The sequence below is a fragment of the Monodelphis domestica genome, chromosome 1 (genome assembly GCF_027887165.1).
Source record: "Monodelphis domestica isolate mMonDom1 chromosome 1, mMonDom1.pri, whole genome shotgun sequence".
Classification (NCBI taxonomy): domain Eukaryota; kingdom Metazoa; phylum Chordata; class Mammalia; order Didelphimorphia; family Didelphidae; genus Monodelphis; species Monodelphis domestica.
Genome location: NC_077227.1, coordinates 301,348,608 through 301,364,601, shown reverse-complemented (window position 1 = coordinate 301,364,601; position 15,994 = coordinate 301,348,608). Strand labels below are relative to the sequence as shown.

At 39.8% G+C, this 15,994-nt stretch overlaps 1 protein-coding gene across 5 annotated transcripts in view; it reads left to right on the top strand.

The window, feature by feature from the left end:
• The window catches only part of KLHL3 (kelch like family member 3), a 205,670-nt gene that overhangs the window by 39,241 nt on the left and 150,435 nt on the right, over positions 1-15,994 (top strand). For all 5 annotated transcript variants that reach the window (XR_008915034.1, XM_016424080.2, XM_007473295.3 and 2 more), the window contains exon 3: positions 1,220-1,326. Coding sequence is in view for 4 of the 5 variants with exons in the window: in XM_016424080.2 (XP_016279566.1) it covers positions 1,220-1,326 (107 nt within the window). In the remaining variant the exon portion in view is untranslated. The remainder of the gene's footprint in view (positions 1-1,219; positions 1,327-15,994) is intronic.

Genomic DNA, 15,994 nt, shown 5'->3' with positions numbered 1-15,994 from the left:
CCCATGGTAAGTTCTTAATGAATGCTTAACTTAGTGTTTGATTCTGTATTTGCTTCTTGTTCTGTGCACGATTTAGGGCCTGTTCCTTGGCCTTGATTGTCGTGCGTAGGGACAGGTTCCCTCTTTAGTCTATCTTTGAACTATCTTTGAACTATCTTTGACCCAGAACTGGAGAGTGAGGGACAGAGGTACCAGCTGGCAATTGTTCCTGTTTCCTGCACCATGTCAGGCCTCTATTTAGTTCTGGAATGTCTTCCTGCCCTAGTGTGAAAGCCATGGGAAGGCCTTCATTCAATCTCCAAATGTTCCCTGATTTTCATCCCCACTACTTGCAGGCCTGTCTTGGTCTGCTTATGCTGATGTGGCTTGGAAAAATGGCTCACTGTGCTTGTTTTTTTTTTCCCCATAGATTTCCCTTTCAGGACTCAGTCTGGAGTATTTTCTAGATTTTTGTGCAGTTGTTGGGGACAGCTGCTATGTTTCTTTCCCTGCTCCTTGTCTCTCATTGGGGATGCATTTAAATGTGGTCTCTGTACAGTGTTGAGAAACTGTGGTTGACTTAGGAAACTTTTCAAGAATCAAAGACTCATAAATTGTCAGTCCACAGAAACTTTAGAGGTCGGCCCTCTCACCTTGAAGATGAGAGAGAGGAATGGCCTGGCTTGACATCCCACCTCAGGGCCAGAGGCAGGACAGAACCTGAGCCTCTCCTCACCCAGTCTGCTTTACTTTCTTTTTTTTCTTGAGACACTAATCCTGAGACTCAGAGATACCGACAAGCAACCCACATCTGTCAGTTCTTTCTTGCCTTTTGTAAATAGTTTTTATGTCTTTTGCTATTTCTAATGGTCACTTTTTGGCCTTTGGGGAGTAGTTAGTATTTCTTTTCCAGGGAGACTTTCACATAGACAGCTACACACACTTGAGTCTACTGAGCCTTGGGCTCTTTCCACTCTAGGCTGCCTTGGAAATATCCTTTAGAGCTACTAGGAGGATGGAGCAGAAAGGGAGCTGGTGCACAGAGGGGATTTCTAGAACTGGTTCTGTGGAGCGCACATCTGTTAAGGGCCTATTGGGGTGGTTGACACTAGGGGTTAGCTGTCTGCAGGCTGTAGGGAGATTTCGTCGGGACCTGTGGCTCCAGGAGAGGCCTTGGGGAGAGGAGTGCTGTTTCTGAGGAATGGGCATTAACTCTTTCCCTGCTCTGGCATCTTTACAGTAAACAGCTGCTGTGCGATGTAATGATTGTGGCCGAGGATGTGGAGATCGAAGCCCACCGGGTGGTGCTGGCTGCCTGCAGCCCCTACTTCTGTGCAATGTTTACAGGTATGGTCTTCCTCTGGTCCTCTCACTCATAGACAGAAGCTGCTCTTCTGGGAGGAAAGTGCATGGCCCAAGGGAAAGGCTCTTATTCTGCTTCTTCCACTTTCAGGGAATCATTGTTAAGTTTTTTTGCCTTTCTGGGTTCCAACCTCCGCTTCTATAAAACGAGGTGGCTAAGATATTGGGTTTTGGGAGAAGCTTGGTTCAAATCCCAGTTCACCTACTTATTCCATAGAGTAATGACTATAATATCCATTACTTTGGGTAAGTCACTTAGATTCTGTGAGTCTTAGTTTTCCCATCTGTCAAATGGGGAAGATCTTGAATATCCCTTCTAGCTCTAAACATGAAATCCAGGAGGCAGAATGGTTCAGTAGAAAGAACTAGCCATGGAGTCAAAGGACCTGAGTTCAAATCCTGTCTCTAATATGAATTTATTATATGACCATGGGCAAGTCACTTATCCTCCATGACCTCAATTTCCTCATTTGTAAAATGAAGGAGTAAGATTAGATGGTTTTTAAGGCCCCTTCCAACTCTCTTCTAACTCTTTCAGAAATTGCAGAGGCAGACGTGGGGTAATTTAGAGAGGATTCTTTTTAGATATAGCTTATACATATTAAAGTATAGATATTAAGATGTAGGTATGAATTCTCATCTTGTCACTTATTCATTGTGTGACTTTGGGAAGTCAGATGTGCTCTGTGAGCTACACTTTCTCCATCTGTGAAATGAGAGTAATATTTATTTCCTTGGCTGTTGTTAAGAAAGACCAGGTGAGATATGGTTAAGATATGATTAAGTATATAATGTATAAGAAAGTATAGACTATGAAATGGTATATAAGTGTAAGAAATGATTATTTCCTGGGAGGAGTATAGGTAGTCCAGTATGAGCTTGGCAGAGGTTTTATTCTATAGGTTCTTAAGATCAAAAGGTCACCTAATCTAGATTTGCAAATATCCACCTTTCTACTGGCTCAAGATAAGTAATAAATCATGTAATCACTTAGTGTGACTTAGATTAAGACTAAGAAGAATCTTAGTGATCGAAGAGTTGAATTTGTACCTATACAAACTCTCATTTTAGCTTTACAATAGCTTTTTTATTTTTAACCCTTACCTTCTGACTTAGAATTGATACTCAGTATCATTTCCAAGGCAGAAGAGAGGTAAGGTCTAGGCAATGGGGGTTAAGTGACTTGCCCAGGGTCACACAGATAGGATGTGTCTGAGACCAGATTTGAATCCAGGACCTCCTTCCTTCGGGCCTGATGCTCTATTTGCTGAACCACCTTGCTGCCCCTTTAAATAATTTTTAAGGAAAGTATCCTAGAATAGATTATTCTTATATTTCAGAGAATGAATCTGAGTCAGGGACATTAAAAAATTAACTCAAGGACACATAGCACATCTAGTTCCATGTGCAGAGTCACTAGTTTATTTAACCTGTTACCATGCTGCATCTTATTCCAGCATCATGGATCTCTTTGCACAGAATGGCAAAGACCTTGGAGTCATTTAGTAAATCTCGTGTTTATGCAGGAATTTCTCCTACAAAATCCCCAGCAAGTAGCCATCCAGTCATTGCTTTAAGACTTTTCATGAAGACTGAACCTGCTTGCTTTTGAGGCAATCCAATCCCCTTTTGGGTAGTGTTAATTGTCAGTAAATTTTACATAGAATTACAGAATATTAGAATTGGAAGGAGATGCAACAAACATCTAGTCCAAGCTATACCTGAAAAAGAATCCTCTCTACATTAAGCCCAAATCTGCCTCTCTGCAATTTCTGCTCCTTCATCTTCGTTATGAACCCTAAGGCCAGGCAGAATAGGTTTATTCTTCCTCTGATATGAGAGGCCTTCAAAAACTTGAAAATAACTATCCATGTCTCCCCAAATCTTCTCTTCAAATGAAATATTCCTAATTCCTTCATCCAGTCCTTTTAGGAAAAGATTTTTAGGTCCCCTGTGTAATAATTAAAATAGTGGAAGCCATAAACCGTAGCAGTTAAAAGAATGTTTGGCTTAAATTGTGACCGCAGAAATATGGGTTCAAGACAGTGTCTTGATTTTAAATCAAATATAAAGTGGTCGCCAGGGAAAAATTCCCAAATATTAAATATACCTAAGTCAGCTGGGTTTTATAGAGATTTTAATTAATACAAATGAGGAATTAATGAAAAGGAGAGAGAGAGAGAAAAAGGCCAGTATGAGCCAGCCTAGGCTGAAAACCCTAAGAGAGAGATCAGTCAGTCTTTTATCAACTCACCACAAGATTTGTCCAAGCAAGATTCTAGTGTTTAGAGAGACACCAGTTCAGCTTTGGCCAGCTCAATCTTATTCAGCCATCAAGCCCTTCGAGGCAGCTTTGGCCAGCTGCCTCCTCCAATTCAGCTTTTCCCAGCTGAATCTCTAGAGACCTCTTTTTGACCTCCTTTTAAAGGGAATTTTCTCCTATGTCACCTCCTCTAAGCTCTCATATCTACCAATCACAGTAGACGTTTTCCAAAGGACTGACCATTCTTAATTCACACCTGAGTAGACTAAACTTTTGATTAAGTTCACACCTGAGTAGACTAAAATCTCTGAGTAAGTTCTCACCTCTTTGCTCCTTGTAAGTTTACAAGTTGCCTGACCTTTATAGGTACTTAGCACCCTTTTGTATTAGATCTAAAAATAGGCACAGCTTAAGTTCTTTTGCCTTACTATAAGTATAGGTTAAAGTATTTTTCATTGTTTAGCAAGGAGTTTACAACTTTATCTTCCCCTAAAATATGCTTAAGTATGGGTGGAGTAGAGTTCCCACATTCCTGATCTAAGTCCCTTCATTGTTTAAAATGGGGAATGGTCTTAACCAAGTGTTCTGAAGTAGGGTCTGAGAATTTTTAAGGTTCATACCTGTTGAGCTTTCATTCTACTAAATTCTGCTTCCTCAACTACCAATTTTTAAGGACATTGCAATTTGGATGAGTGAGTTGTTTTGAAGAATAGATGTTAAGATTTAGGATTTCCACCTATCAGGTCATTCAGTGCCTGAGATTTTGCTATTCAATCAAATCAGTCAGTAAACAGTTTAATACATGCCTGGTACTGAAACCCTGAAGTTATAAAGAAAAGTGAAAGATAATCCTTGATCTCAAGGAGCTCACAGTCCAGTGGGGGAGGCAGCATGTCAACAACCCTGTACAAATGAATAAGCCACATTCAGGATAAATTGGAAAGACTTCCTGTGGACAGTGAGATTTTAGCTGGGACTTGAGTGCAAGCTAAAGAAGCCAGGAGGTGGAGAGGAGAAGGGAGAACCCTCCAGGCATGGAGGACCTTTGATGAAAAAGCCCACAGTCTGGAGATGAATCCTCTTGTTGGGGGAGCAATAAGAGGTCAGGGACTCAGAATAAGTGGGAGAGAAGGAGAGGTATAAGAAGCTTGGAAGTGTGGAGGGGGGGAGTGAGTTAGGAAGGGCTTTGAACACCTAGCAGGATTTCATATTTGATTCTATCGGGGATGGGGAGTCACTGAAGTTTTTGCCTGTATAACAGAGTCAGAATTGTCTTCTAGGAAGACTTCTCTTCTTCTAGCAGTCTTCTAGGAAGACAGCTGAGTGCAGGAGGGGCTGGAGGAGGGAGACTGACCAACAGGCTGAGGGGATGAGTGGTGACATAGAGAATTATATGAGAGACATTACAAAGGTAAAATCGATAGACCTTGGCAACAGATTAGAGGAGGGAGTGAGAGAGAGAGAGAGAGAGTGAGGAATTGGGGGGGGAGACACCTAGGTTGTGAACTTGCGGTACTGGGATGATGGTGGTACCCTTAAGATTAATGGAGAAGTGGGGCAGGTAGGTGGATGGATCCCTAAGCCTGGACACAGGAGGTCTTGGGTTCAAATTGGGTCACAAACACTTCCTAGTTGTGTGACCCAGGGCACTTAACCTCTGTTGCCTAGCTCTTACTGCTCTTCTGCTTTGAAACCAATAACACTACTGTGATTCTAAGACAGGAAGTAAGAGTTAAAAAAAAAGATTAATAGGGAAGTTAGGAAAAGGGGAGGGCTTTGGGGGAAGATAATGAGTTCAGTTTTGGACTTGTTGATATCTACTGGACATCTAGTTCAAGATGCTTGACAGGTGGTTGAAGATAAGAGCCTGGCCATCAGCAGAGGTTAGGAGATTGGAGAATCATCAGTAAAGAGATGAACATTGAATCTATGGGAGCTGATAAGATCACCAAATGAATTGTTAGAAAAGAGGAGAAGGACCAGGACAGAGCTCCCTCGGACATGCACGTGACTTGAATGAAGATGCAACATAGGAGACTGAAAAGACGTGGCTGGAGAACCCCAGAGAGGATGGCGCCATGAAAACCTAGAGAGAAGAAAGTGTCAAGGAGAAGAGGGTGACCAACAATGCCAGAGGCTTCAGAGAGGTCTAGAAGGATGAGGATTGAGAAAAGGCTATTAGAATGGACAATTATGAGATCTTTGGTAACTTTGGAGAGGACACCTTTTTTTTTCCTATTCCTTTTATTTTTCATTTTTTCAATTATGTGTAGAAATGAGAGGGTAGTTTCTGTTGAGTGATAAGGACAGAAACCAAGTTGTAGAGAGTTAAGAAGAAAGCGAGAGGAAACAAAGTAAAAGCATCTGTTGTAGATGGCCTTCTTAAGCCAAGAAAGATATAGGATTATAGCTAGCTGGCATGGATAGATAAGGAAGTTGGATTTTCTATTCCAAGGTGAATGTTTTTGGAGAAGGCATTCTTTTTCTTTAGTTATTTTCATATGTTTTACTTTCTTCTTCAACATCATATTCGAGTTTTCTCAATGCATGGGCTACACTTCTCTTATTTCCCCTACAGTAAATTTCAGGTACTGTGAGTTACTCTGCAGGTATTTAGGAAATCTTTTTTAGTTGAATAACAATGTTGGACTCAATGTTAAGGAACAGGTACAAAGTAACCTTAGAGGTCAGGCACTAGCAACTGGGGGGACTGAGAAAGACCTGCAAGAAGGTGGGCTCAGAGATGATTCTTAAAAGGAAACAAGAGAGAGACAGAGAAACAGACAGAGATTTAGAGAGAGACAATGAGATAAATTAGGAGGCCATTAAATGAAGCCTTTCTTTTACTAATAAAGATTTGGAACTTTTCTGCAATTTAAGAGTCTGAACTGAGTGGTGAAATGATTTGCTTACAGTCAGAGTCAGAGGCAGAACTTGAATCCTGGTGCTTTTGTCTGCAAGACCTTCTTATTCTGTCTCTCAAAGGGATACTTTGCCACCCATTTTTCAATAGTTTTTCATTTGTCTCTCTAATGCCATCATTATGTTAAATAAGAACTCTAAATTTTTTTCACAGATTGTGAGCTGGTACTGAAGTGATGCTATTATTTGTGTAGGTCTAGAAACCAGCATTTATTCATTCATTTATTTAATCAGTTATTTAGTGAATTTGCTAATCCCTCTTATGTGCCTGATCATAGTGCCATAGTGTTTAGGGATGTGAGATTCAAAATGGTTGAGGTCTTAAACTGTAGTGAGTTAAAATGGTGGAAGATATAAATTGTGATAGATATAAGAGAAGGTGAGTAAATTTGACCACAGAAATATGTTTCACTACAGTGTCTTGGTTTTTAAATCAAATATAAGGTGGTCGCCAGGGAAATATTCCCAATTATTCAAATACCCAAGTCAATTGGGTTTTATAGAGATTTTAATTAACAATACAATGAGTAATCAAAGAAAGAGAGAGAGAGAGTAAGAAAGGAATAAGTATGAAGGGCCTCAAGCCAATATGGCCTAGACCTGAGTCTTAAGAGAGAAGTCAGTCAGTTTTTTAACACTCACCACAAGGTCTGACTAAACAAGGATTCTAGTGACATCAGGCCAGCTCCATCTCAGCTGACTTCACCAGAGAGCCTTCCATCCAGAGACTGTTCCAAAAGGCCTCTCTCAAGAGATTCTTCCCAAGTGGTCCTCATCAGAGATCCTCCAAAAAGCTTTCTCCAAAAGGATATCTCCAAAAGGATTACCCAAAAGGATATTCTGCTTTTTCTTATATAGGGGTTTTTCTCCCATGTCACCTCCCCTAAGTCCCTACATCTACCAATCACTGTAGATGCTTTACTGCCCATCTTGAATTCACAGCTGAGTAGATTAATCTCTTTAGTAAGTTGGAAAAAAAATGCTGCTGTGTGTGACTAATTTCATTAAGAGAAAACCTCTGAGTAAGTTTTCACCTTTTTAGGTCTAACTAGTTTACAAGTTGCCCCACCTTTATGGGCACTTAGCATCCCATTGTATCAATTCCAAAAACAGGCCTGGCTCAAAGAACTCCTTGCTTTATTATAAGCATGGGTCCAAGTACTTTCATTGTTTAGCAAGGAATTTTTTCCCCCAAAGCAGTCTTAAGTACAGGTGGAGTAGAGGTCCTCCCATTTCTGATCCTGGCAAGTTCTCACATCAAAATGGGGAATGTTTCTCAGTAGGGAATTTGTTCCAATTAAGAATTCCCCAATGTGGAAATTTTTAACATTCACAAGTCTGAGAGATTTCAAGATTTACAGGGAGAAAGAAACTTTAGATAAGACAAGGACACTACCCTTGGATCTAACTTCTAGTATAGTTGGTGGCTAACACTAGAACACAAATAAGTGCAATATGCAATATTACATAAGTGCATTATAAATGTAGAAAAAAGTGATCTAGTGAGGTCTAGCAGCAGAAGACTATTGCTAGCAAAGGGTACTAGGGATTGTGGGAGGGAAGGTGGTTTCATGGAAAAAATGACATTTGAATTGTGTTTTAAAGCAGGCAGGTAGCAAACATTTACTGAGCACTTACTAGGTGCCAGGCACTGCACTAAATGCTTTTTAAGCATTATCTCAGTTGGTCTTCACAACAACCCTGGGAGTTGGGTGCTATTATTATCCCCATTTTATAGTTGAGAAAACTGAGGTATACAGAGATTAAGTGATTTACCCAGGGTCATAAATTTAATAAGTGGCTTCTGCCAGATTTGAAATCAGGTCTTCCTGACTGCAGATCCAGTGCTCTATTTGACGTACTACTCAGCTAGATTTTAAAGGATGAGTAGAAATTTGTAAGATCAAAATAAGGAGGGATTGCATACAGCATAGAGAACAGTGTGAGAAAAGGAATATAGGTGCAATAGTGGATGGCATCATTTTGAGACAGAAAATAATAGTTTGTTCCAGAATCGAGAATATGGAGGAGAGATAGTTAGTGTTGAATGGTATCAGGTTGTGGAGGGTCTTAAATGCCAGGCAAAGGAGGTTGAACTTAATATTTGGGAGACAGTAGGGAGTCCCTGATGAGTTTTTGAGCAGAGATGTGACATGACCAGATCTCTGTTTAAGAAAGATTCTGGCACAAGTCTGGCAGATTTACCCCTAAGGGAAGAAAGTTTACATGTTTGCATTTTTTTCACCCAGTGCCTTGTGTAGTATCTGCATTAACTATTAATTAGTGCTGATAGATTAAGTATTTATTTGAATAGTTAATCAGAAGGAGAGAGAAGAGAAGCTTTGAAGAACTTATTTCAGTTCTTGGTAATTTTGGGAAGATTTGAGGGACAACTAGGTAACAGTGCATAGAGCACCAGGCTTGGAGTTGGGAGGACCTGGGTTCAAATGTAGCTTCAGATACTTTCTAAATGACCCTGGGTAAGTGATTTCACTTAACTTCAATTCCCCAGCCCTTACCACTCCTCTGCCTTAGAACTGATATTCTGTATTGATTCTGATTAAAAAAAAAAAAAAGAAAATATTTAGTTGAGACTCAATGCCTGATAATGGTTGTAATGTTTTCCCCTGCCTCTGGCTCTTCCACCCTCCTTCTTTCCTCCATATTTTTATCTCACTCCCTCTCTTTTTAAAGATTTCACCTCATCTGTAGCAATTCTGTAGGTGCTCCTTAAGCAAATGGATCTGCCATTCATATTACTCCCTATCTTCTCCTTCCTTTGTAACGTCAAATTCTACCATGTAGAGAAAAATCAGGGTTGCAGCAAAGTGTAAAGGCAGCCATTCCTTGCCCTTTATTAAATGTACATCTAAGCTAGTGGAAGGCACTGAGCAGAAAGAAGGTAGTGCTGGAAGGCGGTAACAAAATCTGCTGGTGATCTCATAATCTAAGGGCAGAATCAATGGGAAGAGTCAGTCAGGTGTGAAGCTCAGCTATTTTCATACTGACCTAAGCTCTTGAATTTTCTTTTGCCCCAAATAATTTCTCTAGGCTTTGCCTGACCTTCGCTGCTTTAAATTAATAATACTGGTAGAAGTTAAAAAACCCTATCAGGTTCAGCTTCAGAGTACAAACAGGTCCTACTTGACTACTTGATGAGCTAGTTCACATCAGCTTGCTTTAAGGTCAAAAGGAGAGGAAAATGCAAGTATTACATACATGTGGCTTTCTTCTGACTTGAGTGTTTTGATTAGGATCTTTCAGTCAGCCTAAGAAGGTGGTGTTTTAAATTTCCTTCCCTTTAGTGCTGTTTCTCCATCATGAGAACTGATTTGGAACTGGGGTGATTTGGGACACAGTTTCTTCTTTCTTGGAGACTTAAAGGCATGTCATACAGATCACTTCTTGTAATGAATATGAATACTCTTGAACTCTGGAGAGATATATCTCCGTATTAGAGTTCCTGACCTGTTTGGCTTGCATTTTAATGTCTCAGAGTTTGTTTGAGTGCTGAGTTTAGAGAAGACCCGAATTTGAAACCTTGTTTTGATATAGATAACCACAGGCAAAGCCACTTTACTGCTTAAATGAATTTCTTCTTTTGTAAAATAGGAATAACAATTCTCTTATTGAATACTCTGCATGTGAAAAAGTGCTTTGTAAACAAATCTTAAAGTGCTATGTAAGTATGAATTATAGTTAGTAATAATAAGATCCATGCCTAGATTAAAGTGAAATAGGATGTGGATTATGTGATCATCTAAACAATGTGTTAGATTAAACAGGGCTTTGGTGGGGGAGAGGATCTCATTTTAATGTGTCATGGTTTTTCTCAACTCCAGTAATCAAGTCAACAAGCAATTATTGAACTTTTACAGTGTACCAGGAACTGTGCCAAGTACTTGAAAGGCAAAGAAAGGCATGGTCCTTGCCCTTAAGAAGTTCACATTCCAATGGGGGGAGACAACATGCAAACAACCATGTACATATATTATCTCTCAATCTCTCTATCTATCCATCCATCTATATGTGTGTATATATTTTCAGTGGAAATGGTAGATATTGTTAGAGGAAAGGTACTACCTACAAGAGGAGGTGGGGTGAATGATAGAAGGCTGATTTCTTGCAGTAGGTAGATTTTAAACTGATTCTTAATGGAACCCAGAGAATTCAGGAGGAGGAAATGAAGAGGCAGCACATTCTTAGTATGGAGGTTAGTCAGTGCTATGAGAAGGAGCAAGAAGACCAGTGTCACTGGGCTGTAGAGCATGAAAAGTGGTTAATTAAAAAAAATTAATTATTTAAGAATATTTTCCCATGGCTACATGATTCATGTTCTTTCCCTCTCTTCTTCCCTCCCTCCTCCTATAGCCAATGAGCAATTCCACTAGGTTTTACATGTATCATTGTTCAAATCCCATTTCTATATTATTAATATTTGCAATAGTGATTATTTAAAGTCAACATCCCCAATCATATCCCCATCAAACCATATGATAAATCAGTTGTTTCTCTTCTGTGTTTCTACTCCCACAGTTCTTTCTCTGGATATGGATAGTGTTCTTTCTCATAAGTCCCTCAGAATTGTACTGGATCATTGTATTGCTGCTAATAGTCAATTATTCTTGATTGTACCACAGTGTATCCATCTCTGTGTACAACATTCTCCTGGTTCTGCTCTTCTCACTCTGCATCAATTCTTGGAAGTTGTTCCATTTCCCATTGAAATCCTCCAGTTCATTATTCCTTTCAGCATAATAGTATTTCGTCACCAACAGATACCACAGTTTGTTCAGCCATTCCCCAATGGAAGGACACCTCCTCATTTTCCAATTTTTAAATATTTTTGTACATGTATTTTTCCTTATTATCTCTTTGGGGTTCAAACCCAGCAGTGGTATTCTGGATCAAAGGGCAGGCAGTCTTTTAAAGTCCCTTGGGCATAGTTCCAAATTGCCCTCCAGAATGGTTGGATCAATTCACAACTCCACCTGCAATGCATTAAGTGTCCCAATTTTGTTGCATCCCCTTCAACATCTATTACTTTCCTTTGCTGTCATATTAGCCAATCTGCTTGGTGTGAGATGGTACCTCAGAGTTTTTTTGATTTGCATTTCTCTAATCATGAGAGATTTAGAACACTTTTTAATGTGCTTATTGATAGTTTTGATTTCTTTATCTGAAAAATTGCCTATTCATGCCCCTTGGACATGTCAATTGGAGAATGGCTTGATTTTTTTGTACAGTTGATTTAGCTCCTTATAAATTTGAATAATTAGACCTTTGCCATAGGTTTTTGTTATAAAAATTCCCTCCACCCCCATGATTTGTTGCTTCCCTTCTTATTTTGTTTTTAAATTTAATGTAATTAAAAGTATTCATTTTACATTTTGTAATGTTTGCTATCTCTTTCTTGCTCTTAAATTATTTCCTTTCCTGTGGACCTGTCAGGTATACTAGTCTATGGTCACCCTAATTTACTTATAGTTTCCTTCTTTATATTTGTCATTCACCCATTCTAAATTTATCTTGGTATAGAGCGTGAGATGTTGATCTAAACCTAATCTTTCCCATACTATTTCCCAGTTTTCCCAGCAGTTTTTGTCAAACAGTGAGTTCTTGCCCCAAAAGCTGGGATCTTTGGGTTTATCATATATAATCTTGCTGAGGACATTTACCTCAAGTCAGTTCCATTGATCTTACCTTCTGTCTCTTAACCAGTATCATATTGTTTAATGATCACTGCTTTATAATAGAGTTTGAGATCTGGTACTGCTAGGTCCCCATTTTGTACATTTTTTTTCATTATTTCCTTTGATATTCTTCATCTTTTGTTCTTCCAAATTAACTTTGTTATAATTTTTTCTAATTCAATAAAAAAGTTTCTTGGTGGTTTGATAGGTATGACAGTCAATAAGTAAATGAATTTGGGTAGGATTGTCATTTTTATTATATTAGCTCATCTTACCCATGAGAAATTAATAAAAAGATGTAAATTTAAGAAGCCTGGGAAGGTATTATTTTTTGAAAGCCTTTAAAAAGCCAAATGGAGAATTTTCTCTTTCATCCTAGAGGTAATAGGTTTTTTGATTACGGAGGGGACACAGTGAGCCAGAAGGCATCACTTGTAAGTAAGTAGGAAGATCACCAGAAGCAATATGAGGATGGGCTTGAGGTAGGGAGACAACCTTAGGTTGTTGTGGTACTCCCACCATAAGGTGCTGAGAGAGGTGTCAGTTCAAAGTCTGATTACTTTGCGTGGATAGTGATTGGGTTTTAGGGAATCTAAGTGGTCTTGGAATTTCAATTCATTAAACAAACATTTATTAAGTGCTAGGTACTGGGGATATGGAAATATTTATGATGTACTCTGTGATCCAGGGACATTGGCCTCTTTGCTATTTCTCACACCAGACTTTCTTCTGACCCTGGGCATTTTCACTGGCTCTTCCTCAGGTAGGAATTTAGTGCTGTCTAATGCTCTCTTCCTGATCTCTGCCTCCTGGCTTCCTTCAAGTCCCAGCTAAAATCTCATCTTCTAAGGAAGCCTTTCTTTATTCTTCTTACTTCTAGTGCCTTCCATCTGTTGATTATTTCTAATTTATCCTATTTATAGCTAGTTTGCACATAGTTGTTTGTATGTTGTCTCTCCTGTTAGAATATGAGCTCCTTGAGAGAGGGGACTGTTTGTCTTCTTTCTTTATATGCCGGCTCTTAGCACAGGGCCTGACTAGTCGTCGTTTGATAAATATTTATTGACTGACTGACCAGGCTATCAGGAAAGTTACAGTTTAATAAGAGGAGGCAGAAGTTTGAAATGAATATATATTTGTTGCAGGAAACCCAAAAGACAGAGAATTTGGGGCAGCATGTAGTCGTATTTATCATAAAAAGTTCCGTTTGAACTAGGTCTTTCTAAAAGATAACATTTTTTGAAGGGTCTGACAATACCAACCTTCACCTCTTCCTATCTGATAGTGGAGCCTGGTCTCTGGATGAAAATTTATCCTTTCTGTTGTTGGATGGGTTGTGGGGAGTTAGAATAACAGGGGCCTGAACTTTTGGACACACTACTTTGGCTGGACAGGGGAAAGGGAGCCTGAGATTCCTGATTCTATCTTGGGGGAGATAGCTTCCCCTTGTTTAGGAGAAATAGTGTATAGCTTTGAGCTTTTAGTGCAAGAGTCTTGCAGGACTGAGCCTTGCGAGTTAGACAGTGATGCTTTCACTTTGAATCTTTTACACCTTCTGAGCCCAGTAAGGAAGCTGTTCTAACAACCCACCCATTCTGAGTTGGGCATCCTGTTCCTGGCCCTAGAGCAGAATAAAAATAAAACAAAAACACAGACTTCCCATCCTGCCCTAACCTCTTGAATTTAAAACAAACAAACAAACACAAACCTAGGTTCAAATCCTACAGATATTTATGAGGCAGAGGTAAGGGCTGAGAGTCCCAAGCATGAGGGAGAATCTGAGAAGACTGGAAAGACAGGTGAGTGCCAGCTCATGCCAGACTAAAGCATTCATATTTGACCTTGGAGGTAATAGGGAGCCCCTGTAACTCTGTGGGGGAGCAGCAGGGGTGACATGGTCAGACCTGTGCTTGCTTTTGGAAAATCCCCAGACTTGTACCTGGAACCCCTCCAATCCTATAGAGCCTGTCTGAGCTGTGTGAACCATTCCAGAGAGCCTTCAAGAACCCCAGGTCATTTCTGCCCATTAGCATGCATTCTGAGCAGGATTTTAATGGAATAATAATAACAGCTCCCGTGAATATAAAGCTTTAGGGCTGACAAAATATTTTCCTCACAACTGCCCTATGAGGTAGGAAGTGCCATTTTGCCAATGAAGAGATGGAGGGTCAGAGAGGTTAAATGACTTGGTCTTACAATGACTAAGTGACTAATCAAGGACTTAAATTCAAGTCTTGTGACTTTAAGAGTGGTGCTTTTTCTCTTCTATTGTTCACACCTTCTAGAAATGTAAAGCTCATGGTGGGAGGTGTGGGACATGCCTTTGCTCTGTATGCATCCCTGAGGGAGACTGGTTCTATTTTCTATCTTCTGAAACAACCTGTGACTTGCTTTCTTTGGAGAGCAGGTTAAACATTTATTAAGAACAAGGAGTTCACCTGTCCTGTCTCAGTTATATATACTTTTTTGTAGCTTCTTAGGGGCGTTTGGTGTTGTTTAGATAGATGCCTTTCTATTGAGTACTAGATAAAAATAAGCCCACTGTTTGTTCTCTCTCTCTCTCTCTCTCTCTCTCTCTCTCTCTCTCTCTCTCTCTCTCTCTCTCTGTCTCTCTCTTTCTCTCTCTCTCTCTCTCTCTATGTCTCTGTCTCTCTGTCTCTCTCTCTCTCTTCCCCTCTCTCTCTTTCTCTCTCTCTCTGTCTCTCTCTGTCTCTCTCTGTCTCTCTCTCTCTTCCCCTCTCTCTCTCTTTCTCTGTCACAAACTTAGGGTCTGTGTGACCTTGGGCAAATCACTTAACATTTATTTGCCTCAATTTCCTCTACTTCAGAATGGGGACAATAAATAGCACCTGCTTCCCAGGGTTATTGTAAGGATTAAACAAGATAATAATTGTAAAGTGCTTAGAGCAGGGCCTAGTAGCACATAGTGGGTGCTATATAAATATTATTGTTATTGTTGTTTTTATGTCTAGTGACCCAGACCCTCCTCTCTCCTTCCTGACCACACTGTCACAAAGACTATCTGGTTGAGTGCTGCATTTTGTGTAATACTAAGCCCACTAAATATGGAGCATTTCTCTTTTTTTGCAAACTAATTAATTTGCAAATTATGTAGAATAAAGCTCTGTAAACTTGGTCCCAGTGTTCTGCTCTGACCACTTGTGCTGTTGAGCAAGAGACATGAGCTTGAGAGCTGATAGGAGTCAGGGAAAAGAGAAGACTTAATAACCATCTTTGCTTACACGGAGGGCTGCTGTTACACATGGGATAGGATTCGACTTATTTTGTCTTGACCTCAAACATAGAATTAAGTTGTAGCAGTGAGGATGTGCCTTTGCTCTAAAGGAGAATTTATAGCCATGAAGATTCTTTGACCCTGGGATGGAACCTGACAGTGTCTCCTTTATCATGGTTTCAGCCAACTGTGTGGAATGGTTGAAGGGCTGGACTTTAAGGGGCTGGACAATGTGGCTACTTCTTTGTCATTTAGAAGACTCTGTGTCATTGTTTCTGTCATTCATTTCACATTCTAAAAGCTCATTTCCCCAGAGAAGGGAGTTAGGTTTGCGCAAGTGATTTAAAGAAAAAAAAATTCCTTAAGTAAATTTCAATTCATCAGCTCTTAATACTTCCCAATTCTCTTAGCCTCCTGTCATTTTCCTTCTCCAACCATTTATAGTCTGTGTGTGTGTGTGTGTGTGTGTGTGTGTGTGTGTGCACGCGCGTGCAAACTCTTTACTTTCTGCCCTAGTAATAACCCTAAAGCAGAAGGGTA